At 54.8% G+C, this 26,528-nt stretch overlaps 1 protein-coding gene and 1 non-coding gene across 3 annotated transcripts; one reads left to right on the forward strand and one right to left on the reverse strand.

Moving 5' to 3' along the window:
* Positions 1-7,091: 7,091 nt before the first annotated feature.
* LOC113270707 (small nucleolar RNA SNORA73 family) lies at positions 7,092-7,274 on the reverse strand. The gene has a single exon (XR_003321906.1). It is a non-coding gene; the product is annotated as a small nucleolar RNA SNORA73 family (small nucleolar RNA).
* Positions 7,275-11,629: 4,355 nt separating this feature from the next.
* On the forward strand, positions 11,630-25,699 carry AGTRAP (angiotensin II receptor associated protein). Of its 2 annotated transcripts, none has more exons than XM_026519840.4 (5): positions 11,630-11,791; positions 18,878-18,912; positions 21,428-21,533; positions 22,385-22,580; positions 23,990-25,699. In XM_026519840.4, exons 1-5 carry the CDS (start codon positions 11,765-11,767, stop codon positions 24,103-24,105), a joined length of 480 nt encoding a protein of 159 aa, XP_026375625.1. In that variant the 5' UTR covers positions 11,630-11,764; the 3' UTR covers positions 24,106-25,699. The 2 variants fall into 2 exon arrangements, with proteins under 2 accessions (XP_026375625.1, XP_026375626.1); XM_026519841.4 differs by having other exon boundaries at positions 22,385-22,559.
* The last annotated feature ends 829 nt before the right edge of the window (positions 25,700-26,528 follow it).

Raw genomic sequence — 26,528 nt, forward strand, 5'->3', positions numbered from 1 at the left:
GGGTGCAGTTCGTGAGTTTCAAAAAATACAACCAGAGGGCGAGCTGAGCAAGAGGCCGAGAGAAACCAGGAGCTGCTGGGTGGGTGGCCTGTGCCCTCCTGCATTCCTTCTACACCATTTCCCCAGAGATGTGCACGGTTCCCACGGGACCCCTTTCTGGGATTCGTCCGGCCGTGTCCAGAGCGGCTCCGAAGCCTGCTGGGAATGGGCTGAGGGTCACAGGACGTGAGGGCTGAGCCTCAGGGGGAAAAGTGATAGCTTCGCTTGCCCCTTGAGGGGTGACCGAACCACAAGTCAAATCCCAAAGCCACAACCCCTTCCACCTCCGAGATGGAGCCTTCCTCGAAGCTATATTCAACACACCGAGTAAAACCTGGTGGTGAGAGGGTAGGCACGCCCTTGAATGGGATTCGCTTCGCAGTGGGAGAGTTGGTGAACATACATGGAACCTGCAAGGCATGTGTTTATAAGACGACAGAAGAGCAAGAAAAGTGGGTGCTGGGAGGGACACTGAAGGAGCCAGAAAAGTAAACCATTTAGGATTTCATGGGGCTGGCACCATCTCCTCCGTGATGACCTTTCCTCTCATGAGAGACAGAAGTGCATGTGTGCATGCGTGCCATATGTGTGCATGCGTGTGTATGTGTGTGCACGTGCGTGTATATGTGTGTGTGTCAGGGAGGGGGCGGCAGGAACTGGTTTGAAGAACCAAGGACTTTCATTGCAGGGAGTGTGTTTTCTGAATTCTAAGTCAGGACGGGTAGTCTGATGCCAGATCCTCAGCCTCTCCTGGGTGCCAGAGGGTTCCTAGTCCTTACTTACGCACACTGTGGTCCTGGACCAGAAGCAGGGCATCACCTGGGAGCTTGGCCGAAGTGTGGGGTCCCAGGCCCTATCCCTGACCTGCTGAAACAGAATCTCGGGCAGTGGGACGCAGCCATCTGGGTTTTCACAAGTCCCCAGGCCGTTCTCAGGCACGATCAAGTTTGCGAGACCCAGGTCTAGGATACATAAGGTGAAACAGAAAAGTTGGATGGTCAGGGACTTTTGGATGATTCAGGGCATGTACCTTCAGGTGTGAGTTGGCAAATCTGAGATCCGGTTTGCCTGGTTAATAACCAGCCGTGACAAACCCCCAGGCTCTAAGGCCCTGCCTCCTGGGCTGGGAGTGGTCTACTTTCAGAGGAAATCAAGGGGAGCACCTGGGCTGGGGCCCCACAGTCATTGGGTTTTCTGACTCTTGGGAACTTCCCTGGGGTGCTGTGGTTCCTCTTTAAAGTAGGGGGGGCAGCAGGGGGTGGGGAGTGCTATGCCCTTGTAGTCCTGTGATGGCGTGTTGCATGTGCTCTCTTGAGCTGTAAATAAAGAGCCCACGGTTAATTAGCTGCCTTCCCGTCTCTCTCTGCCTCTCCTGGAGATGATCTGTGCGCGCAGACTGGAAGCACGCTCGGGGCACTTGGACGGGACCATAAGCCTAGTATTTCCTCTGCCGCACGTTTGGGCGTTTGCTCTGAGCTCAGCGGTAAATGAGACAGAGTTTCTGTCCTCGCCTGGACCTCATCATTCTTCTCCAACCAGACCTCTCAGTGGGAATTTCATATCTTGACCTCCCTCTCCATTTTAGGGCTGGGGCTGCTGAGGTCCCAAAGAGACTGCAAGGCTAGCCACAGCAGGCTGGCCTCATTCAGGGCCTGGGTGGCCACGTGCAGGGAAAAACAGACGCCACCTTCAGCAGGACGGGGAGGAACAAAGAGCCGCCTCCCATCGCCGGGCCTGGGCAGGCTCAGATGCCATCTTGGGAAAAGGCATGAATTGGCCAGGGGGTGGCCTGGCTTAGCACCAGGAAGGCCATCTCTTATCTCGGTGACAGCTCCAGCCAGCGCCACCCGGCTCCGCTGGCCAGGCTCCGCCAGGCCTGGCTGATTGTAACACCGAGCAAGGCTGTGTATGGCTCTCAGTGGCTCCACATCGGGAGGCCAAGCCGGGGTCCAGACTCTCCTGGGGGCTGGGGTGACCGCAGACGTGGGAGGCCCTTAAGGGCCTGCTGTCCCGTGGAAATCTCCCTGCCCAGACACCACTGACGGCCCGGCTTCTGCAGCCTGGACAGGGGGAAATGCCCTAATCCAAGGGGTCCCAAAACGTGGGCCTGGGATTCCCAGCATCAGGATCCTCTGAGGGAGAAAACCCAAGTTTCTGAGCCCCATCTGGGCCTGTGACTTGGAATCTCTAGGGGTGGGACTTGGCAATCTGCGTATTTGATAAGCCCCCTGCCCTAAGTTCGAAAACAGCATCATCAAGCCTTCTTGAGCACTCACTTTCCTCCCCACTCAAGCCCCAGGTGGCTGGTGAACCTCTCGCTGGGGATGGCTCTAGGGAATTGAGCCCAGAAGGTCCCCTTTCATATAAGCCTCAAGAGTGCCGTCGTAGTGCGAGGCAGTCATAGACGACACTGAAATGGACATGCACAAATGAATGAGCGTAACTGTGTTCCAATAAAACTTTATTCACACAGAAGGGCAGCCGGCTGGATCTGCCCGTGATCTGTAGTTTGCCAACGCCCTAATCTATACTGCTAACTCCTGGCTCCATGGCTCCAGACAGGTAGGCGAGGCTTTTAAAAACCCTTCTGTCCTGGGATGTCAACTCAAGTCCATTTCTCTTCATGACAGTCGGAGCAGTACCGAAGTGAGGAGTCAAGGCCAGTCGAACCCAAGGCCACAGGGATTTCAGCTCTCTGCTGGCAGCCTGGGTGCTGCCCTCAGGGGATCAGGTAGCTGGATTGGGGGTGTATCAGCCATGGTTCTCCAGACAAACAGAGCCAATGGAATTTGTATTTATTTAAATGTCTGTGTGTTTATATATATCTTCTCTATAAATATATTTATACAGATTTATTTTAAAGAACTGGCTCACACTATTGCAGGGGCCAGTAAGTCTGAAATACATAGGGCAGGCCAGCTGGCCAGATACTCTGGCAGGAATTGATACTATAGTTCTCTGAGACCTCAGTTTTTGCTCTTAAAGCCTTCAACTGATTGGACAAGGCCCACCCACATGATGGAGCATACTCTCCTTTACTTGATGTCAATTGCTTGTGGATGTTGACCAAATCCGCAAAATGCCTTCACAGCAACACCTAGATTAGAGTGCGATTAAATCCTCACATGCTAACAGCTGGCCAAGTTGAGACCGAAAACCGATCATCACCGAGGGGCTTCTGGAGCTCAGCTCCCCAGCTCTGGATCATGACATATGTGGCTACACGGCAGAGCTGTCTTTGGTGTATCATGAAGTTCTGGGCTTCCTCACTCCTTTGTGACCACCGTCCGTCATGTAAGTGGGCACGCATGTCCTAGTGCCAGGACATGAAATCCTGGTGGGCGTGCGCTGGGAGAAGGTATATGGCGCACATCTGGATAAGCAAGCGGCTAAACAGAGGCGCTCCTGTCCCTTCATCCTCCCCCTCCATGATGGCGTATCCTGAAACCCACGTCTGTGTGCCTGGGGGACCACACTGGTGATTGGTCTGTGCAGTGGGGCAGGCTGGTCAGCTCCGGGCATTGAGGTCCTGAACGATCGGTCCATGCCCCAGCCTTGACCTTGTGTCAGCGCCTGGCACAAAGCGGAATGCATGTCGAGAGAGGGAATACATTCACCCAAACACAACTGTGAGCTCATTGATTGAGCTGCACCCACGGCCAGAGGCACCCTCCTCTTGTGTAGCTAGAAATTCATAGACCCCCCTTTTCAGAGCAGGAAGACGAGGCGCCGAGAAATGAAGGCCGCTTGTCCAAAGCAGTGCAACTACTCTGGAGCAGCGTCGGGGACCCCAGCCGGGTCTCTCTGACTCCAAAACCTGATCATGTCCCCCGATGTTACATTGCCTCTCGAATGCCACAAGTTTGCTGAGCACCTACTAGGAGTCGGTCACCAGACCTCCCCAACCCCCACCGCCCCTCGCACACTCCAGATCACAGGAGCTGCACGGTACATCTGGGGTCACCCAGGCTGCTGCTGGGCAGGCCCCAGCTCTCAGCAGCTGGAACCAAAGATCATGCACTCATCAGGCTGCCTTCTAGAAAGCCCCTCGGGGCTCCCAGGGGGTGGAACCTGTGGAGGTACCCTGCCTGACCTCAGCACCCACTTCCCCATTCTTCTCTGATGTGTCCCCCCGCATGGGCGCAGGCTCCCTTACTGTCCCCCAGCAAGGAACGTGAGACCTCACGGAGCCTGCCGCAGACCTGGACCCAAAAGCCATCGGCACTGGCTGACTGAGCAGAAGGGTGTGAAAGTAAACACCAGGATAAAGCCCCAGAGCAGATAGGCATCGTGGGGGACGCAGGGCCCGGGGGCCATAACTGGCCTTGTTTGCGTATCTGAGCGATCACTACGGTACAGCCAAAGCCCTCAAATGCCTCCCTTGAAATTCCAGCCCCAAGCACGCAGAGAGATGGGAGGCCTGACAGGGAAAGAGGTGGCAGCCTGAACTCAGGACGGAACGGGGACAGGCGGTGGGAGGCAGGAGGCACGTGGCTAGGGAGAGCCTGGGCACACGCACCCGCCTGCCCGCACACACGCACACATGCACACAATGACATAAAGAGGGTTACTGGAGTATGGACCAGGAGGTTGAAAGCCACAGGGCAGGGAGCTACTGGCAACACCTTCTTCTGTCTGCCTCCCCTCTGGCTGGTGTCTCAAACAACCTCTGTTTTCTAGAACAGGACACAACTTTGTTTTCTGCCAAGAACCCCATGGGGCATTCTGATGTGTTCTCTGTTGCATGACATGAGCTGTGGGCCTCTGCAGGGACAGGGTAATATCACTGAGTGTCCAGTGAGGCCAGGACAGGGCTCACCCCGCAGTCATGTACATAGGACACCATGAGATGGCAAAGCCACAGGGACGTTGGGAATGACAGGCTGCATTTTAAAGCTCAAGGGGGCATCTTCAAGGAGCCTGACTGGGGCCTGTAAAAGTCAGCCATGGATGCTGCTAGAAGCTCGAATTCTGTGCCACTGAGGCAAATATTTTGGAATCAGTACCCCCCCATTTTGACTAATCATTAAAACAAATGTGTCCTCATGAGAGGAGGTCCCTCCTACCTCCCAGCAATGTCCTGTCACCTCCAGAAAACCCAGGAAAAGAGAAGGAGCAGATCGTCCACCCCGACTCCCTCTGGGCCCAGCTGCCCCAGGATGGTGTCCCTTTCCCGGCTCTGAGTGAATGGTGCTATGGACACGGTGATTTTCCTGTCGAGTCATGACAGCGTTTGATACGTTCAGTACCTTGGCATTCACCAGGGACTGGGCCAAAGGACAGGGAATGAAGCCTGGGAGCCCAAGAGAGTCACCCCAACCCCAGTTCTGCAGGGTTCCACTCGGTTCCATCAGCTCCTGCCCCCGTGCCCTGCTGTCTGCTCAGGGCAGCCGGCCTTTGGAAAGAGAAAGAGCACAGCCACAAACCCAAAGGCCAACACCGACCAACAAAACTCGCAGGCCTTCCCTCACCCACCAGACCTTAGACCAAGAAACACAGAGCCAGTGTGCTTGAGACAAGCTGACACAAACAGTGGAGGACTGACGCAAATACGTCTCCAGATCAAACCCCAGAAACAACCCCTGTGCCACCAGGGGCCACGGCTCTGCTTCCATGCCCTTCTCTGATGTGCTTCTTGCCGACGGTCCTGCTTTCTGACCGGCGCGTGTGACTTTCCGACAGTGTTTGGAGATGTTCTCTGTCTGCTCTCGTTCTTCCAGGTTGATTTACCCACTTGGAAAGGAAGAGGCTGGGCCCCATCGCAGTTGCGGGCCTCCAGTGCGTTGAGAACCAAAGGTCGGTGGGTTGGTGGGTGGGAAAGCATCTCAAAACCTTTCCATATTCGGTGCCTCCTTTGTGCCTCACGCAGCGCCCCCGCCCCCGGGGACTGGTTATCGCTGTCCTCATTGTCAAGAGGCAGAGAAAAATTTGGAGGGATTAAGTGACAGATGAAAGGACATAGAGGCAAAGTGCCAGTGCTGGGGGCAGGGTGTTGAAGTTGGGGAGGTGGGCTGAAGGGTGAACTGCGGAGTCTCTGCTAATAGGAAAGGGGGGAAGGGCATCTTCCCTCCATCAAAGGGGTCTTCCCTGGTGCCTCCTTTCAACGAGCATTGCATTTACCGTGGGCCAGGACCTGCTGGGGTTTTTGTTTGTTTCGTTGGTTTGGTTTTTTTGTTTGGTTTTGGTTTTGGTTTTTTGGTTTTTTGTTTTTGTTTTTGTTTTTTTGCTTTTTAATAGCAGCAGGGAGCTATTTGCTTACCGAGCATTTATGAAGTGCCAGGAGCTGGGCCAAGCATGCTATGTAAACCATCTCACGTGACCCCTGCAGTCACCCGGGGCTCGGTGTGGCTCCCTAATTTGACCAAATCCGCTTTGCTAGGAGGAGGCAAGGCGGAGATCCAAAAACACACCTTTACCCAAAGGACACCAGCAAGCACGGGAAAGAGATGAGACCGTGTTTGTGCTGCAGGTGGGCCACGTCTGAAGACCCCAGAGTGGGGGTCCTGCAGGACCCGCCAAGAGGGTCCTTGGCCTTGCGCAGGATGAAAAGAAAATGTGTGCCAGAGGAAGTGACAGAAGAGTTTAACGAATAGCGTGAGTGACAGCGTATAGCAGACAGTGTCTGGGAGACCCGGAAAGGAGAATGAGTCTTGTCGTCAGCTGGGGCTAGGTGTTTCCACTGGAAAGGAGTCTAGGGTGCATGTTCCTTCTGGAATCCAGGGTAGGGTCAGATCAAAGACGGTGATGGTGAATAACAGGTATTATCTTATAAGTCATCAGAGGGAGGGGTATTGATGCCAGCATCAGCCGAGGTCTGCTGGAAGCTGGATCCTGCAATGTGTTTGGGATCTGGCTCGTCTTAGGTGTTATCAGGTGTTTGGGGCTTAGGACAAAACTCAGAGAATACTTAACTTTTTTGCTTCCCCTGGAAGTGGGAATAAAGCTTTTTTGGTTTATTCAGAGGCAAAGTATAGAATAGGAATAAATGGGGCCCAGCAGAAAGACAGTGGGAACGGAGCCTTTCTATTTTTTGTTCTTTTTTTTTTCTTTTTGGATGTTGCCTGCATGGTTTTTCCCCTCCGGCATCAACCACAGGGCTCTGAGAAGCCACAGGAATATGCTGGTACAGACTCAAGACCCGGCTTCATCTCCAACACCGTGGAAAAGGATTGTACATCACGGGGCTTAGCCCTGTGCTCCCCTACGCCATCTGGACAGTGCCCGGGTGATGTAGGAAAGAACATTAGGGTTCGAAGCCAACGGCTGAGAAAGAATTCTTGAGACATCTTTGATGCAAAAAGGCGGTTTTATTAAAGTATGGGGACAGGGCACGTGGGCAGAAAGAGCTGCACTGGGGTCATGAGGAGTGGCTCATGATATACTTTCAAGTTGGGAGGAGGTTAGGGAGAGCATAAGTCTCTAAGGAATTTTTGGAAGCAAGGTTTCCAGGATCCTGAGGGGGCTAGCTGTTGTTAGGAAAAGGTCATTTATTCCTGTTTAGTAAAAACTCAGTCACGAGACCCTTCAGATGTGTATCGGTGGGTCCTATGCTTGGGGATGATTGTCAACATGTATCTTCAGGGGTAGAAATAAAGTAAGTTTCCAAAAGAATTTTTATATGTTAAAGTAGACTTACAGGATCCTGGGGGTCGGGCTAAGATTGCCTTTTACCCTTAGCAAAGTATTAACATTGAGCCTGCTGAGTTCCTAGAGGAACGTCACCCTGTTTCAAGGACTTGTTGGTGGGCTAAAGGTAGTAAGGAAGTTTTTCTTTTGCCTCTGTTTCCCACATCAGAGGGACAGTGACCTCTGGGGTACCCAGTTGCAATGCCTCTAATGTAGCAGCATCACCCCTCCAAACATTCTCAAGAGATTTCATTGTTTCCCATCCCATACTACACAAGTGAATTTGAGGAAAGCCTGTTTAAAAACCAGTGATTACTACTGACTATTTCTGGTGGATCTGCTTACTGAGTTCCCCATTATTCTAGGAGTATGCTACGCCCATCTGCATCTCTGGCCCCGCGGAAAGGGCTTGTGCCTGACACCAAATCCTTGGGACCCATGGGCAGACTTCGAGGGGGTGTGCACGTTTTATTTACACGGCTCCCGTGCAATCTTTGCTCGTTGTGACTTTGGCTAAGTCATTCAAACTGTAACAATTTCTCCACTAACAAAGTAGGAGTAGGGAGAGTGGGAGAGGGAGAAGCAGGCTTCCCGCTGAGCAGGGAACCTGATGCAGGGCTCCATCCCAGGACCCTGGGATCACGACCTGAGCCGAAGGCAGACACGTAACCAACTGAGCCACCTAGGCATCCCAGTTTGGCATTTTCTTCAAAAGGTAAATAGACACCTGCTGTATGATCCAATCATTCTACTCCTCGACACCTACCCAAATAGGTGTTCAGTGACTATCCCCTGAATGAATGAATGAATGAATGAATGAATCAATCTATTCTGCACGTCTTTATGTATTGAAGGTACAAAAATAAAACTTGGTTGAGGCAAACAGGATTGGTGAGGGACATGAAAAATTTAAACTTGAATTCCAGAAATGTGCTCGTTAAAACTATGACTCCAAAGCATTGTGGAATATGCTTTGTGGTGGCCCATATGTCCTTGCATAGTCAGGACTGGGTCATGGCAGAAACTCCGGCTCCTTTGAGAATAGTCACTTTCCTTTGTTCCTGTGAGCTACCCCCCAACCCCAGCCAGCTGGGTCTTGTGCCCCCTCCCCCATGCCTCCCGCCCCAGCTGGTCAGGATGAATGCAGGGTCACTGTGTGAGCAGCAGGGACATTTCACAGACCCGGCCTTGTGCTTCCTCCGCAGTCTGTCTTCCCCTCCTTGCCTCGCTCCATGCTTTGCATCCCAGCCTGGGTTACATTTTCCTGAGCTGGAGGCAGTGGAGCTGAGGGGCAAATGTCAAGGTCCCCGAGCCAGACCTCCTGGGTCCCCAGCCCAGTTTCATACCAACCAGTGACTTGGGCAATTCTTCCAACTTCTCTTAACCTCAGTCATCTTACTGTAAATAAGGATGAGGACAGTACCTACACCAGGGGGTTGCTGTGAGAATTTGCTACTGAGAATTTACTACAGACATTTTTCACACTGTCTACCACAAATTAAGTACTTAATTAAATGTCAGCCTTAATCTAGGACTTGCTTGTTTTGCATTTTCTCCTTCTAAGGGGATCGTGGGGTCTTATTACACACCTATAGGCTTGGATGAAACACCTCTAGGATCTGAGGGGGACGGCAACTATTTCTGAGAAGAGAATTGATAGATATGCCTGGGTGGCTTGTCGGTTGAGTGTCTGCCTTCGGCTTAGGTCACGATCCCAGGGTCCTGGGATGGAGCCCTGCCTCAGGCTCCCCCACTCAGGGGGCAGCCTGCTTCTCCCTCTCCCTTTGCCTCTCCCCCTGCTCCTGCTCTCTTGTGCTTTCTCTCTGTCAAATATATAAATAAAATCTTAAAAAAGAGAGAGAGAGAGAGAGAGAGAGAGAGAGAAAGGGGGGGGCGCCTGGGTGGCTCAGTGGGTTAAGCGGCTGCCTTCAGCTCAGGTCATGATCCTAGGTCCTTGGATCGAGCCCGCATCGGGCTCCCTGCTCAGTGGAGAAGCCTGCTTCTCCCTCACTCTCTGCCCCTCTCCTCATCCCCCCTCCGCACGCCCCCTCATGCGAGCGCCCCCCCACTCATGCGAGCACGTGCTCTCTCTCACTCTATCTCAAATAAATAAATAAATAAATAAATAAATAAATAAATAAATCTTTTTAAATAAATAAAAAAGAGAATTGATAAATAATAATATAATGTTATAATATCCACCACTTATTGAGGAATTACTCTCTTCTAGGTGTCACATAACCAATAATTAACTAATGCTTAATAACAATAGTAGCCAATCCCGATTTAGCGCTTACTATCTGCCAGGCCCTGTTTTAAATGGTTTTTGTGTATTAACAAATCCTAACAACCCTTTAAGGAAGACAACTATTATTATCCTCATCTTACATATGAAAAAACTAAAGCACAAGAGAGGCAAACCAACTTGCCCAAGTTCAACCAGTAAGTGGCAAAGCCAGGATTCAAATGCCTCTTCCCTTGTGTGCTAACTCCGCAAAAATTCAACTAGGTATAGCCGTTTCCCAGCTCAAGATCCCAGTGGCAGGTGTTGGGGTACTCTGTCCCCTGGGATGGAGGACTGTATCTCCAAACGGGACATCAAATTAGGCCAGTGGGCCCTGAAGCCCTGCAAAAGTCCCCCTTTCTTTGTGTCTGGAGAGAGTACCTGTCTTGATAAGATCTCAGGACCTTCCCATTCCTGACCCCGAATCCCAGCCAGTTTCACAGCCTCCCACGTGGTTTCTCCCTCCCCGAAACAAGAGCAACCACTCAGACCAACCCTAATGGGGCGCTCACCCCAAGTGACTATAATAAAAGCTGGTGTTCTCCAAATGAAAATTTTATCTGGTTATGGGTGAAGGATGGGATAGGGTGGGGTGGGGTGGGGTTGGGTGAGGGAGTGGGAATTCTGTTTGGGGTAGGGAGAGGGTAGTCAACAGTCTAAGAGAGATGCAAGTTAGACAGCCCTTTCTTTCCTCAATTCTTCCCATTTACAATTGAGGGGCACACAGTGTTTAGATAAAAATCTTTTTGTTCTCCAGTCTTCTTCCTTCTGGAGACAGTTATGCCCTATAGGTTTTCTGCTGGTTTTCCAGCTAGATTTTCCTAAAGTTTTTGGTATACAGACTGCTCACTTACTAAGTGGCAGGTACTGTTCTAGGCACTTCACCTTGACAAAGACACTATCCTTGACCAAATTTTAGTTAGGTTTCTCTGAGCCCTCTTCTAGACTAGGCATGGCCTTCTCTGTCCAGCCTGTCCTTGCTGGGACTGCAGGATCCAGTTTTAGCAAGAATCCCACTAAGTCAGTTGCGTGGGAATCCCCCCACCCTTGATATCGGGTCACCCTCCCTGTCTGATCAAGTTCCCCATCCCCCATCTTTGGTGTCTAAGTCCTGGCCCGCCTTTAGCAAGAATCCTGTTGGGTCAGTTTAGCAAGAATCTCCCTACCCTTTATGTCTCCTCTTGGTATTTTCCATCCACTGACCCCCTCCCTCTGAGCCTGTCCTGGCTGTCCTGGGGAGCAAGCTTCCTCACTCTTCCCCTACTGCAATACCCCTACGGCAACAGTCTTGAATAAAGTCTCCCCTACCGCTCCAGCAAGTGTCAGAATAATTTTTTCATCATCAACATGAATGAGTTCATCTAACCCCACAAGGATCCTAAGAGGTAGGTACTGTCAACGTCTCCACATAGACGCGAGGAAGGAGGGAGGAGAGAGGGATGGGACATCAGCTGATGGCACCTGGACGTTCCCCCAAGTTCTTCGGCTGCAGGTGGTCTCATCAATCCATCTGCTGGGATACTAACCAGGCAAGATACTGCGCCCTTTGCGACACAAATCCCAGTATTCTCCAACAGCCTGCCGGAACTGCGTGGGAGGCGGCGGCAGCGAGAAACCCGGAGGAGGGCGCGAGCGGCCGGACGCCGTCTCCTAGCAACCCGACCGGGGTCACGTGACCCGCCTCACGTGGCCTGGAGTGGCGCTGGAGTCCGAGCTGCCGCCGCGGGCGGGGCGGGGCCCGGCAAGTTTGTTTCCCGAGTTCCGAGCCCAGGAGCCCCCGCGGCTGCCGCGCAGGTGCCCTCTGCCGGGGTCGGGATGGAGCTGCCTACCGTGAACCTGAAGGTGGCGACGGGCAGGGCGGGGCGCGGGCGGGTCCCCCAGAGTGTGTGGGGCGTTTGCTTTTTTCAAGAAGGATTTCAGAAGTGAGAGGATCGAGAGCTCGGGGCAGGAGGGGGTGGTAGGGAGACAGCGAGAGCGTGGACCCCAGGTGGGAAGGAGGTGAGCGGACCGGCCGTAGCAGGGAGCGGGATCCAGGGAAGGGCCAGCGGGGAAGACCTCGGGGGAGCTGGAGGCGGTAGCGGAGGGAAAGGGCCGCCCGTTCCCCTTTCCAGCCTCGGCGTCTCCGGCCGCGAGCACCGGGCGCCTGAGGATCGCCACGGCCTGCACGCCCAGAATTCCCCTGGAGGGAGGGAGAGAGGGAGGGAGGGAGCCGCGGCGTGGGGGCGGGCCCTAAGAGCCGGAGGGGTCTCGGCGGCGGACACCTGCCCGTCGCCGAGAGAGGGGGCTAGACCTTTCACCTGCACGCCCAGCACCAACCCCGCTGCTTCGCTGGCTTCAGCAGATTAAGAAAACCCGAAATTCCCAGACCAGTGGTTTCCAAAGCTTATAAATCCAGCGTCCTTAATTCATAAGAAACAGGAACTCCGATAGAAGTTACTTAGAAGCAGAAAACCCCAACTTTGTGCCCTTAGGAAGACACTGCGACGCTTCCTGGGGTGTCTTCATTTCCTGTGGCAGGTCCTCAACTCCTTCAGATGCCAGCGGCTTCTTCATTTTGTCCCCGCCCCCGGCCCGGCCAGCGGGCTCTGCTTCTGGGCAGCGCTGGCCACAGAGAAGCTGGGGCCTTTCGCTTTGGGCAGGAAGGTGGGAACGTTGGCCCAAACCTGCCATTTGGGGTCTCGGTGCTGTCCCCCTTGAGACTATATCCAGGAACGCCCTTTTATGCACCAGTGACAAAGCATTTCGCACACGTGGTGTCCAGCCCTGAGGGAATCTAAGAGAGGACCGCAAAACAACACATAATCCGTATTTGGATTATTAGATGGGGTCTACGTTATGACCTCACCGAGGCGGATTTCCCTTCCTCTCGTTTCCCTCCCAGATGCTTCCAGCCAGTGAGGTTTACAGTAGGGCAACCGAGGTTTGTTCGTATCAACATTCACAGTGTTCCAGGCAGCGTGGAGTCCGTGCCCACTGCCTTTTCTCTCATGAGAGATTTGCCTAAAATCATTGCTAAGAGCACATCGGGTGAGGGGCAGAGCTGTAGGAATGGAGAGGGCAGGAGCCTTCGTTCCTGGAGCATCTGTGGCATGCCAGGTGGTTCATTTGATCATAGCCACCTTCTGAGAAAGCTGATACTGTCACCTTTTTTACACATGAGCAAACTTCAGCTCACGTCAGATAGTAACTTGCCAAAGTCCCACAGGGATTAAGTGGCAGAGTCAAGCTCTGAACCCACTGGGGTCAGACTTCAAAGCCATGCGCTTTCCTGGCCACCAGTTAGGGCTGACTTGGCCTTGACGGTTTCTATCCCAAGAGGGCTTAGTCTGTTTGGGGGCATTTATTTATTTATTTATTTACTTATTTATTTATTTACTTACTTACTTACTTACTTATTTATTTATTTATTTATTTATTTATTTATTTATTTATTTTTGAGCAACTTTATGGGCCTGACAGGCCGAGCACGCCCACAGGAATGAGCTGTGCTGGTGTTCTCTGCCCCAGAGTGAAATGGGGGGCCCTTCCCTTGGTTCAGAAAACAGGACCCCGTGTTTCCAAATATCTTAGCTGCTACCAGTCAGAGACAAGGAAGTGCTGGGAGGCCCCGAGGGGCCAAGGTTGCCAGGGAACATACAGGACATCCTGTTGAAGTTGAATTTCAGATCAACAGTGAATAATTTTTTAGCTTAAGTATATCCTGGGCAATATTTGGATCATACTAACAAAGGGCTTATTAATCAAAATTCAAAACTAACTGGGCTTTCTGTATTTTTGTTGTTGTTGTTGTTGTTAAATCTGGCCACCCCAGGGAGGGCGGCCGTCGACTCCTTGCTTGTAGGCACTTAAGTGGGATGTTCTGAGATCGGGCCCCTCGGGAGCTGCGAGAATGCACCCCTGTGGACCTGCATTCCCTCATTTCATATATTCCATGGCATTTGGTTGAATCCTGCCCGTGCCCAGCCCCGCCAGAGTGGTCAGTGGTGCCAGGGGAAAGAAACGGCTGCCCCAGGCCCTTCACATAAAGGGTCTTCCCTAACCGAGTCCCATCCATGAGGCAAGTCCTGAGCTGGAGAAATGGCATTGTGACAAGCTTAGAAAGGAGTAGACTTGGGTTCAGGAGGTCTCGTGAGGAAGGGCCATGGGAGGCGGGTCCAGGGACTAGTGTAGCATTAGGGTTAAGGTATGGTAGCAATGAGAATGGCCACGCACTGAGGGCTGACTACCTGGTGGGTACTGTGTTGTGTTTCACACGCCTCTCCGCCTCCCTGTACCACTGTAGATCCACAGAACCACCCCGTGACATAGGCGTGATGGTCCCTACTTTACAGAAGAGCAAACAGCAGTTCCGAGAGGTCAGGTGACTTAGCCAAGATCACACAGCTTCCACGTCATGGAGGCCCAGCTCCATAGGATCAGATCCGCGTATCTGGCTTCACGGCCCACGCAGTTAACCACTGCCTGGCTCTGCGTCCCCGAGATGGCATTCCTGACGTAGGTCTCTCAGCCTCAGGCAGCCTCGGGGATCTTACTGCCTCATGTAACGGCTGCTGAGTGTTTACGCAGGACTAATAGAACTCTATTCCCAATATTGATCTGTCTGTTGACCTTAGGTCTGTCTACCTGTCTAGAAAGTATCTCCCTGCCCCAACCCCATTCACCCCTGGGCCGTCTAGTGGCAAACAAAGGGCCTAAGTCCTGGTCCCTATGACCCCGTGGCTTCCCCTTAGCCTTCCCTTCTGGTTAAACCTCCTCATTTCCATCCGCCCTTCCCTTGCTCTTCCAGATCCTGACAGTGTAGCATAGACTTTGCCACTTACTAGCTGTGTGACCTTGAGCAGGTCTCTTAACCTCTCTGAGTATCCGTTTCCTCACTATAAAAAGAAAATAAAAATAAACCCTACTTTCTAGGGTGCGAAGAGGATCCAGTGGTCCAGGAGTTGGTGGGGCATTACATTTTTAGTCGCAGAAAAAGTCAGACCAGATAGAGCGGTTCAGACACTTGCATCTGAGCTCTTGTTTGTAAGTGTCACAGTGTGGGCCGATTACTTAGTCTCCCGCTGCCTCCGTGTCTTCGTAAGTAAAAGAACAGTAATACTCCCCCGCGCACGGTGGCCGAGTGTTCAGGGCAGTGCAGACACGTGGCCGGCAGGTCCTCATTGGTTACAGGCAGTGTGTTGTTGGCGCTGTTACACAGGATGCCCGTTCCATGCAGTACTTACGGTCGTTACGTGGATTCATACAGGGCTGTCAGATGCCTGTCTCTCTGTGGTTGAGGCACCCCACTGGGACATATTGGGGGGGGGGATAGGGATTGCCTCCATTTCCCAGAGAGCGAACCTGGGGCACAGACACAAAGGGATATGGCCCCTGGACCAGAACCCAGGCCTCCGGTCCAGAGTCCTACGACCCCTGGCTGCCTTGGCTCATCCGCCCTCCCCTCCCCAGTCTTCTGGGGAAGAGCCAGGCAGCCCCCCCCACCACCACCACCGGGCGCCAAGCGCTATCCGAAGAGTCCGGGAGCTTTGGTCTCCCTTTGCTCTTGCCCAGCCGGAAAGGGCTGCCCAGGCATGTTCTCAGAGCCCAGTGCCTTCGTCCCGCAGTCTCTCGGGCAGTACCTGAGAATCCCTGGTGTCCCCTTGGTTACCAAAAGCCTTCCCAGCAGCCGGCAGACAGTTCTTCGTGCTGAGATGAGTCACTGTTCCCTCCTATTTCGGGAAGAGCCGAGCCCATTTGGCTCCGTTTCTGGTTGGAGCTCTCCTGGGCATCAGGCCTCTTTAGGCCTGGGTGGGTGTGCCCTCCCATTACAGAGATGGGGAGACTGAGGAAGAGGAGGCTTCGTCTTCTGGGGGTTTCTATTCCCAGGGGCTTAAGAGACATGACCAAAAGGTGCTAAGTTTCTTAACTATTTATAAAAGAAAAGGGATGGCGCACGGAGGGGACACGGTATGTCTTTAGGGGTCCTCCGTATTTCCAGGTTGCCCTCTTCTCAAAACAGATGGCTTAGTTTTGGACTTCGGGCAGGTGCTCACTGCGTATTACAGGTCTTTCCGGCTCTTGGCAAAATCTTTGTCTCACAGGTGACACGGAGCCATTTCCCCACAGGCTTTCTGCGTATCAGTTGGCTTCCGGGTCTCAGCGTTTCATCTCCCCTTCATCAAGCAGGGCTCTGCAGGGCTGAGAAGCACCCATGTGTTGAAGACCCACTGGGTGCATGGCCTGGATGTGGGAACCAGAGCACTTGGAAACGAAGACGATTTCTGGAATAGAAGCCGACAGTGGGGAAGGCTGAGGTGTTGATTTTCAGGAGTAAGGTGGTCACGTGAGCTGCCTCCCCTTCCTCGGTGTCTTCTCTTAGTCTGAAAGCTGGACACCAGGATCACTGCGTCTGGTCACATGATGTGGCCTTTGAGGCAGGGCTTCTCTCCTCTGTGGGCAGGGTTTCCTGTCAAGACAGAGGGGATAGTGGTTGGCTCTTGAGATAAAGATCAGAATTCTTCCCCACAACCCCTAGGCCCAGCCCTGCCCACCCCCCAGCTTCCTGTCTGCCTTCCACTGTCTTCTGTCCAGCCACATTGGCTTCTTTTCAGTTTCCAGAATGTTCCATGCTTCCTTCTGCCACAGAGCCTTTGCAGGTGCTACCCTTTCTGCTTGAAATGCTCTTCTTTGATCTCTGCCCCTAGTTAAGCCCTTGCTCACTGTTTTTGCCTTGGCTTAAATGTCACTGCCTCAGAGAAGCCTCCTAACCGCCCCACTCCCCCAGCCCACTCCACTGAAAATGAGGCTCCTTTTCCTTTACTATAATTCTCCCTCAGAAAGAAGGTCTCACTGGACCCCTCCTCCCCAAGGCAGTGATCTGATCAGCAGGTGTCCCCCACTCCAGTAAAGTTCTGCCACAGCTGCCCTGCTCACCACGGAGCCCCCAGGGTAGGTGCCAAGCGATGCCAGGGATGTTGGGTGAAATGTTCGAGAAACTTAGCACCATTGGATCATGTCTCTCAAGCCTCTGGGAAAAGAAACCCATGGCAAACTAAGCCTCCTCTCCCCTCGGTTTCCCTGTCTTTGTAGCGGGAGGAGCACCCCTGCCCAGGCCCAGAGAGACCTAATGGTCAGGCGACACCGGGCTCACGGTCAGGTGAGCACTGGGCAGCTGTGTGACTGTGGGCGAGTCACCTGAGAGCCTCAGATTCCTCAGCTGTGAATGGCACCTCGGGGGGCTGTAAGGGTTACACATGTCCACGCACAGAACGTGGAGCGGTGCCCAGAGCAAACAAAGGTAGCCAATCACAGATTCCCTTGTAGCGCCGCCTTCTGTGGCACACACGTGGCTTTATCGGAGGCTCGGCCCCTCCGTAAAGTCAGGAGCATTGGTCATTGCAGAGCTGTTCTCCCAGTCTAACGACTTTCTCGGGCCATCGCACGAGAGCCCGTTTGGTTCACTCGCACTGGGCCCTGGGGGTGCAGGTGGACCGTCCCGGCCATCTGCTCCGGATTTCAGCTCCCCCCACGTGCAGAAAGTGTCACAAGCTCCAGCGGCACCCCTCCGCAGAAAGAAACCCGGGCCCCTGCTGTGAAGTTCAGGAGCACCGCAGCCAGACTTACAGCCACCACTTACCGTCGGTGGAATCTGGATCCACTCAATTTTCCTCGGAGTCTAGTTTTCCCATCTGTAAAATGGGAATGATCATGGTGTCAATTCCAGAGGCTCTTGTGAGGCCCAGAGAAGGTGGCTCGAGGCGATAAATAGTAACTCTTCTCGAAGGGCTTTTCCCTCCACAGCCAGCATTCTTTCTTGCGGGTGGCAACCCCCACTTCTGCCCTTTCACCGGTCTGGAAGCCTGGGCCGTTCACTGCACACCTTTGCCGTCTCTGCCCTCGCTGTCAGGCCAGTACACTGGGCCCCGCCCTGGGCTCTTGGCATTCCCCTCCCAACTTGACCCCCCCCAATTCCTTGAGTAACTCCTTCAAGGTCCCCCCATCTACCACTGGGACCCCATAGAAGCTCCTGACTTGGGGCTCCTGGCCCCCTGCTGGTTCAGGTCCACTCCCTCCTCCCCCTGGGCTCTGAGTCCTGCCTCCCCATTGCTCCCCCTTTTGCCTGGCAGGTCCCTGCATATCTCTTAGCACAGAGCACCCTCCTACTTCCAGAGCTCCAGCTGACAGCCAGCCTGCCCTCCCCATAGCATCGGCTCCTTCCTTCTTCCTTTGCTTTCCAAGCAGGGCCCTTTTGATTACCGTGAGTAGGGACAAGTTCCAGTAGGAGGGGCTGTGATTTTAAGGACATAAGGGACAATGAAAGGGGTGGAATGGTGCAGAAATCTAGAAAAAAGGCCAGAGGGATTTTTTTTCTTAAACCCTACCAAGTTCCTTGCTTGCAGAAGAGCCTTCGGTGGCTTCCCTCCATGCGCTTAGGATAAAATCCATGCTCCTTGCTGAGGCCCTCAAGGCCTGCCTCTCCCCCTGCTCTCCCGCTACCCTCTCCTGCCCCCAGGTGCTTTCCCGCTCCTTGGACGCAGGTGGCAGACAACCCCTGTGCCCCACACGGTACCCCAGCTCTGGTGTGCCAAGAAATCAGCTTCGTTTGAGTCCCACGCTGCCCCCCAGCCATTTCCTGTCTAGGTATATCCTCTGATGCCAGCCAGACCAGATTGCGAAGCAGGAGGGGGTGTGGGTGTCTGCTGCCCCAGGAGAGTAGGGCGGAGTGACATGGCAGCTCCCCCGGGCCTGACCTGCGCTCTTCCTCCTTCACCCCTGCTTTGCTCACTGTTGCTGGTGTTTTGTTTTGTTTTGTTTTGTTTTGTTTTAACAGGTATTTGTAAAGTCCTGTTAGGTACTAGACGGGCTTCCTGTGTTTTCTGGCTCCAGAAGCTCTCCCCACCCCTCCCCAGATGGTGGTCTCATTCATAGTTCTTTTCTTTCCTTCCCCAGACCATCCTGCTGGTTCACTGGCTGCTGACGACCTGGTGAGTGACTCCGCAGGTGTCCACCGGCCTCCCGGGATCTAGGTCCCCATACCTCCAGGGTCTTGTCCGTGTGTCTCCTGGCCAGTTCCAGAACTAAATAGCACTTCTGTCAAGAATGTCATCAGCAAGCTCCCCACATCCCAAGAACGTCTGAGGGGCAGGCAGTTTCCAGAAGCGTCTGCCATCACTCCCCCCCACTAGAAGCTTCAAGTCTTCATCCCAGGGGAGGCGGCTGGCCCAGGGCAGTGCCCACAGCTCAGATCCTCCTCCAGACATTGCCCAGGCCCCTTTGGGGGCTTGGCATGACTCTGGTCCCTCCCCAAGGCCTTTGTATCTGGAAGGTGTGAGGTGCTAAAGCCAGGGGGCCGGCCTCACATTGCCTGCTGGACTCCCGGAAGCAGCCGTGGGGGGAATGCCAGTTAAAGCTCTGTGTGTCTGTGAGCTTGGGTCAGTCACTTAGACTCCCAGTCATTTTCTCACCTGTAAAATGAAGGTATTACTCATCCTCCCATTTACCTTGTAAGGTCATTGGAAGGTGAAAGCCCAGTTTTAGAAATGTAATAACCACTAACATTTCCTGAGGGTGTCTAGGAGCCAGCCACTGGGCTGAGCACCTTCCGTGGGTTGGCTCACGGCTCAGCAAGTAGATACTTTATGACCCGAGACACAGGGTGGGGTCACTTGCTGAGGGGTGGACCCTTATTCTTATATCACACTCCTGCCCAGCGGTGGCAGACTCAGGGTTCAGATGGACCCGGGCAGGTCCTGGCTCCACCATGGTCCTGCCAGGTTACCTTAGGCAAGTGGCCCACTTCTTGGGGCCTTGGTTTCCATCTGTAAAATGGGTATAAGGATGGCACACCCCTCAGGCCGTGTGGGAGAAGAGTGTTGTGTTCATCCAACACTCCCCGGGGCCTGGCACAGACGGAGGCTCGAGCGTTGCAGGACTGATTTCGTTATTACTGTCCTGTTTTACCTGTCGAGCTGCCGGGGGGATTTCTCTGCCGAAGCAGGACTGGAAACCGTTGAGCTTCTCTGTGCCTTTTGCAGACCTTGACGTACACCCCATGTGTTAAATGGTTGTGAATAACGCAGACAGTGAAAGTCATGGCTAGTGACTTTGGGAAGCAAGGTCAGAATCCGGATTTCTCAGTCATACTCCCCAAGATTCGGAGCTGTGGTCTGGGCTGGGGCTCCAGCACTAGCTTCTTTTTTTTTTTTTTTTAATTTTATTTATTTATTTGACAGAGAGAGAGACAGCGAGCGAGAGAGGGAACACAAGCAGGGGGAGTGGGAGAGGAAGAAGCAGGCTCATAGCGGAGGAGCCTGATGTGGGGCTCGATCCCATAACGCCAGGATCACGCCCTGAGCCGAAGGCAGATGCTTAACCGCTGTGCCACCCAGGTGCCCCCCAGCACTAGCTTCTTAAAACGAAAAAGTCAGGTGACTTATTCAAGACTCTTAAGCCGAGTCACGTTCTACACTTCGCTGCTTTGCACACGTTCTCTGAAGGGTACACTTCAGAGCTATTTAAGTTTATGAAGCGCCGCCCTGCATGCCAGGGCAGCCCCGTGACTACTGTGGGTAAGGGCGCGGCCTCCGGAGCCAGGCCGTCTGAGTTCAAATCCCAGCTCCACCCCTGAGAAGCTCTGTGGCCTGGGGCAAGTTACTTGATCTCTCTGTGCCTTAGTTTCCTCATCTTTAAGATGAGGCTAGTAACCATGGCTCCTTTCTAGAGTTGTTACCATAAATGCACATAAGTGAGTTCGTTTAAAGCATCCAGAGCCGTGCCGCACAGTTTTAGGGGCCTGTGTGTTAGCCAATATTTTCACTGGGTTGACGAACAAAGAAGTAAACCTACCAGTTGGTAGTTGGTAACAATACCCTAAAAACCAGAATAGGGTGGGCACTGTGTTAGGAAGTGACAAGGTGGTATTTCAAATTAGGCGGTCAAGGAAAGCGTCTCCGAGTTAACGTGGGGGCTGGGACTAAAGTAACGCGACCGGGCCAAGTGTTCAGGGTAGAGGACGCCGCATGGGCCATGGCCAGGACGTACAAGGGGGCGACTGTGTCATGGGCCGGGGCCCAAGGGCTCCCCAAGCCACGGGAAGAGTCTGTATTTTATTACAAGTGGGAAGGAAAACTGTGGGAGACTCTTAGCCGAGGCGTGACATCACCTGATTTACACTACTCCTCACTGTTCAGAGAAGGGCCTGGACGGGCAGGAGTGCAAGTAAAGAGACCCGTGGGGAGAGGCCACGGTGATAAATCCTGGCCAGGGAGGATGGCGTTTTGGAGCTGAAGGGATATGGCCAGATTCGGGATCCATTTGGGAAGTCCGGCCATGGGCTCTGCTGATGTTTCCAGTGCACGGCTCAGGAGGAGGAGAGCAAGAGCCCTGTGGCCTCTTCACAGAGGGCCGGGGGACTCAGGACCGGGAAGGAGGTGGCCTGCGGGAAGGGGTGCGGCCCTGTGGGGCAGTCACCTGACATCACTTGGGTGCTTCCTCCCACAGGGGCTGCATCACGTTCTCGGGCCCCTATCCCTGGGCCAACTTCACCATCCTGGCCGTGGGCGTGTGGGCCATCGCTCAGCGGGACTCCATCGACGCCATAAGTCTGGTGAGGCGGGGGAAGCAGCACAAGGACCGGCTTCAGGGTGGTCCGTGGCCCCCACTCTTGCCCCCTCACCCATGCCAATCCTGTCTCTTCCAAGGAAGGGGGCCCCCACCCTACCCCCCTGTTTTCCATTTCTAAAGCCTTGTAAAGAAGCCCTCCCCAGTTAGCAGGCCAGGTGTGTCCCCACTAGCCCGGCCCACTTCTCAGCCTGCCTGGCTCCCAGAGCCCTGAGTCTGCTCATCGCCTTCCCTGAGAGAAGCTCCCAGGTGCCCCAGCTTGGCCACTCCTCAGGGGCGCTGGAGCGTGGCCCCGATAACCCGCCTCCAGGGCCCTCTTTTAGTGGGGAGGTTGTGGCTGGGAGCCCCTCTGAGAGGGAACTCCTCCACTTCGTGAGGTCAGAGTGGACACAGCCCCGCTGAGCTCTGCCACGGGGGAGCTTCCCAGCACCCACTGCACCCCGAGGGGTGGCGAGCGCTCCAGCACGGGCCTGTCAGGGTGACTGAGAAGGGAGTTCCCTGTGGTGCAGACGGATTGGGTGAACTCCAAGGGACCTTCCATTTCGGAGGTTCTGGAACCAAGTCTTGTGCCCCATCGTGGCCACAGGCTGGGTCCAGACCTGGGTCCCCACATCCCTGTGCTGGGTGCTGTAGTCCATGGTCAGGCTCACCCACAGGGTCCTGCCTGCTCGCTGATCTGTTTTCCAGCAGCGCGCAAGGACTCAGGAGGGCACAAACGGAGCTTCCGGCCGGGCGTATGCGGTTGGGGAGCCCTGAGCACATGACACAGCGTCGAGGTGCTCGGAAACCCTGAGGGCACATGGTCACCCCGGGCCCTGCGCCTGACCTCTCTTGCAGTTTCTCGGTGGCTTGGCGGCCACCATCTTCCTGGACATCGTCCACATCAGCGTCTTCTACCGGCAGGCCGGCTTCACGGACACCGAGCGCTTTGGTGCCGGCATGGCTATCCTCAGCCTGCTCCTCAAGCCCTTGTCCTGCTGCTTCGTCTACCACATGTACCGGGAGCGCGGGGGTGAGCTCCTGCTCCATATTGGTGAGGCCACCACCTCCGGCCAGCTCCCTCCCTGCCCTCTCGCCGGCCAAGGTGCTGGCGGTACCATCTCCCACGTCTCCCCTGTCTCGGTCTTGTCTGACCCACAGCCCCTGCCCAAGTGAGCTGACCTCGCCCTGGGGGACAAGGGCTCAAGGTGCGGGGACAGGGGGCGGGCCCTGGCGCTGGCACTGAACACGAGGCTCGAGAGTGTGCGACCTCCAGTCTCTGCTGCAGGAGCCCAGTGCTCCTGTCCCAGCCTGCTGCGGGCTTTCCCGGGCATCAGGCTCCAGGCAGAGTTGGGGGCAGGACCAGAGGCAGCTCTGGACGGCCCACAGCCTGAGGCTGGTAGGCGTCCGCGGTGCCAGCCCCTCCTCTCAGCAACCGCCAGCCCCATGCCTAGAGCCTCCCCTCCTGCCGTGAGGGGTCTGGGTGGCCGAGGGAGGGTGGCTGCTGGCATGGGCCACGGAGGCTCGGCCGGAGCTAGCCCTGAACTGTGGGTGCTTTCCCTGCTGACGTTTCGGTCACCTCAGCCTGGCCCATCCCTGCCCCTCCCACACCCTCTTTGAGCTGTACCCCTTCTCGTGGTGTTGGGCCATTTTCCTGTTCTCTCTCACATACTGCTCATCTCCTTTCAGAGAGGTGGGGAGGGGGTGGGGGTGGTCTTCCACTGTTCCCTCCTAAGAAGAGGAGCCCCGAGGGGCCCATGACCTGCCTAGGGAAACAGCTGGGCCAGGCCTACGGCCTCCCCAGGGCTGACCTGAGCATTGCCCTGGCCTGCCCTGGGGTTAGGGGGGGCCAGTAACGTTCCTCCCATTGGACAGATGAGGGAGCTGGCACCCAGAGCCCCTGGGACTTGTTCCGGGTCAAGTGTGCAGGGCAGGGAGGGGAGCAAAAAGCGTGAGCACTTAGAGCCCTCCCCCCTACCTTGCACCTCCAGCCCAGCGCTCTGGGCTCTGCAACTGTGCCAGCTCTGAGCCTTCTGGATACAGTAACACAGTATCCACTCTGCCCGAGAGAGGAGCCTATGGGCCTAGGGCTGGGCGTCCCTCTGCTCAGATGCGTGCTGCTCGGGGAAGGCCCCAGTGTGATGGCCAAGAGCACTGGCTTTGGGCTCGTGCTTCCTTGGCTGGAATTTTATGGTCCTCCGCTTCAAGCTCCATGCTCAGGGCAAGTCAGTTCATCTCTTTGACTCTCCGTTTCCCCATCTGTAAAGTGGGGGCAACCCACTTTGGAGGGTTATGGGAGGATTAGCTGAACACCTCTTAAAAGCTGGGGGGTGCTGCTCGCCCCGTCACTGTCCCAGTGCCTTCCTGGTGGGGGGTGGGTGGATCTTGGCTGGGACTCAGTAGGACGTCTTCAGTCCTCACTCTTCGTTTTTTCTTTCCCCTCTTCGTTTTTCCCATCCCCAGGTTTCCTTGGACCGTCACAGGAGCGCAGTGACTACCAGACAATTGACTCACCAGAGGCACCCACAGACCCCTTTGTAGGCTCGGAGGGCAGGGCTCACTCCCCACAAGGGTACTGAGGCCAGTCCTCTTTGGCCCCATCGCAAGGGCCGGAGGAGCAGACCCCAGAGGCGGCCCAGGCTGCGTCGTCCTCCTTGTGCCTTGGATGGCATTCTGGAGATGTTCCTGACCCCCAGGCCCCTTTCTTGGACTGTGTTCTCCTGTTCCCCATCTCCCCCAGTCAAGTGCCCTGAGTGGCCAGGAGCCCCGTGCACACCTGTCCCAGACTCCCTGAGGCCTCCTCTCCCTTCAAGGTACCCCAGGGGTCTGAGGCTGAGGCAACCGTGGTCTCTTTCCTCACCTCCCTTAGCGGCTACGTGCAGCCCCCGTCCAACCATGCATGAGCCAGGCCTTGCCCATGGTTTGTTGACCTCACCCACAGAAGCTCTGAGAGCTTTGCGTCATGCTCAGCCCTGGGAGCAGTCCAGCATGGGAGTGAGGTCCCTGTGCTTCTCACTGCCTGGTAACTTGGTGCTTGGGGACCTTGGGGCCAGAGGCAGGGGGCGTCTGCAGCACCTGAGGCCTACCACGGCTCCTGGCTGCCCTTCTGACAGTCATTTGGGAATCCGTAGCTGAGTGTGTTTTCAGCCATGGTTCATCTCCCAGCCGGGCTGGGGCCTGGGCCTGCCATTCCTGAGAAGATTTCTCCTTTGAATCGGCAGGGAGCCGGGCTTAGCTGCCCGTTCTGTTGTGGGAGGAGGAAGCAGGGGCTGCTGACCCAGCTTTGGTCTAGCCAAGGCCCCAGCAGAGGAGGGCTCTGTTTGGTGTGGCCAGTGGGCATCCATGTCTCTGAATCAGGTGACTTGGGTATTGGTTTGTGTCCCTGTCTGCCACTTTCTGGCTGTGTGCCTTTGAGCAACTTCACGTCTCTGACCTCAGGGTCTTCTGGAAAACAGCTAATGCCTGCCCCGGGGGTGATGATTCAAATTAAGTGAGCGGTGCCTGGCCCTTGGAAAGCTCCCTGAGCCACAGCAAAGTTGGTGGGTTGCTCCTTGATCCTGTAATGATGCGGGATCAGTAGGCAAGGGGCGACCTCTTCCTGGCAGACCCCGTGTCTTGGTGTCAGGGCTGACAGGGACCGACACCCATCCAGAAGCCCCAAGTGTCCCATGGCCAGGTCCTCATCTACATCGATTGGACTGAGGGTTGACCTCTGGGCCTCACAGGCCTGGGCTCTCCCAGGCCATCCCAGCTTGTCCCCGGCACAAAGAGATCAAGGCCTTGTGGACAACCCCACCATCCTCCTGTATCCATCCATCCAACGGGGCCTGGTACGTGCTGCTGTGGAGCGAGGGCTGCAGGGCTGAACTCTGGTGCCTGCTCTCAGGGAACAGACGTTAAGAGTCCTCTGTCAGGAGGCACAAGCTCTGAAAGGAACCTCTGGGAAGGGACCCGTGCTCTGAACCATGCCGAGTGGCGGCAGGTGCAGAAAAGCTGGGAACAGCTTCACCGTCAGAAGGGGACGAATAGATCATCCGTGGTACATTCATCGTATGGATATGGTTCAGCAGTTCACGGGAATAAACCAGACCTATTTCTGTTGTCATGGGTCCCCCTATCGTGAGCAAAACAGATTGCAGGATGGCATGAATTTAAAAACCTCCAAGCAATACCATATGTCGTTCATGAGTGTGTATGTAGTGAAATACAGAAGTGTGGACAAGTTCATAGTTGAGGCAGCCTTGGGCAGGGGAGAGGTGTGGCCTGAAGGGCATGGGATTAAAACCCAAGTTCCGGTTCTCTGGTTTATACCAGCTCCTGGCACATGGCAGGCTTGCGCTGTGCATGGTCCTGTGTGTATGTGGTGACTGGCAGATTTCCAAAGGGAATGGGAAAGTGAGGGGGACACAGTGGGGGGACAGCTAAGAGAGCCTGTGTGAAACAGAGGAAAGAGTATATTCAGAGACCCCAGTTCCTCATAGTCCCAGACTCTTGAGTCCGACCCAGATCTTCACAGGGGGCAGAGGAAGGACCCTGTCTTAGGAGGGGGACCCCAGAAGCAGACCCCGAATGCAGCGTCTGGCTTGGTGCAAAGCAAGGGAGCCGGGCTTTCTGGTCATTGGCCAAGGGTTGCTCCGGAGTTGGGGGGACAGTGTCTTAACCTTCCAGTCTACTCTGGCTCCCTGACCAGGCTCCCCTCCCAGTGGCCTCAGGAGCTGGAGGGCTGTCCTGCAAGAAGAGTGCCACCAGAGGCACAGGGACAGTGAGGGCCACCAGTGGGGTGCCCCCTTTCCAAACAGCAGGTCTCATAACATATTCTAACATTCATTCAACAAGCAACCAAGAGCCTATGGGAGCTAGAAGTCTTCCAGCGGCTGGGGATACCAGAATTGCGGAAAAATCCGCAAGTACCAGGAGATCCCATTTGGCATGAGAGGTTCCAGGCAGGGGAACAGCTCATAGGAAGGCTTGAACAGGTGTGTGCCTGCCCAGCCTGTTTCTG

This window comes from Ursus arctos, unplaced genomic scaffold, assembly GCF_023065955.2.
Source record: "Ursus arctos isolate Adak ecotype North America unplaced genomic scaffold, UrsArc2.0 scaffold_32, whole genome shotgun sequence".
Lineage (NCBI taxonomy): Eukaryota > Metazoa > Chordata > Mammalia > Carnivora > Ursidae > Ursus > Ursus arctos.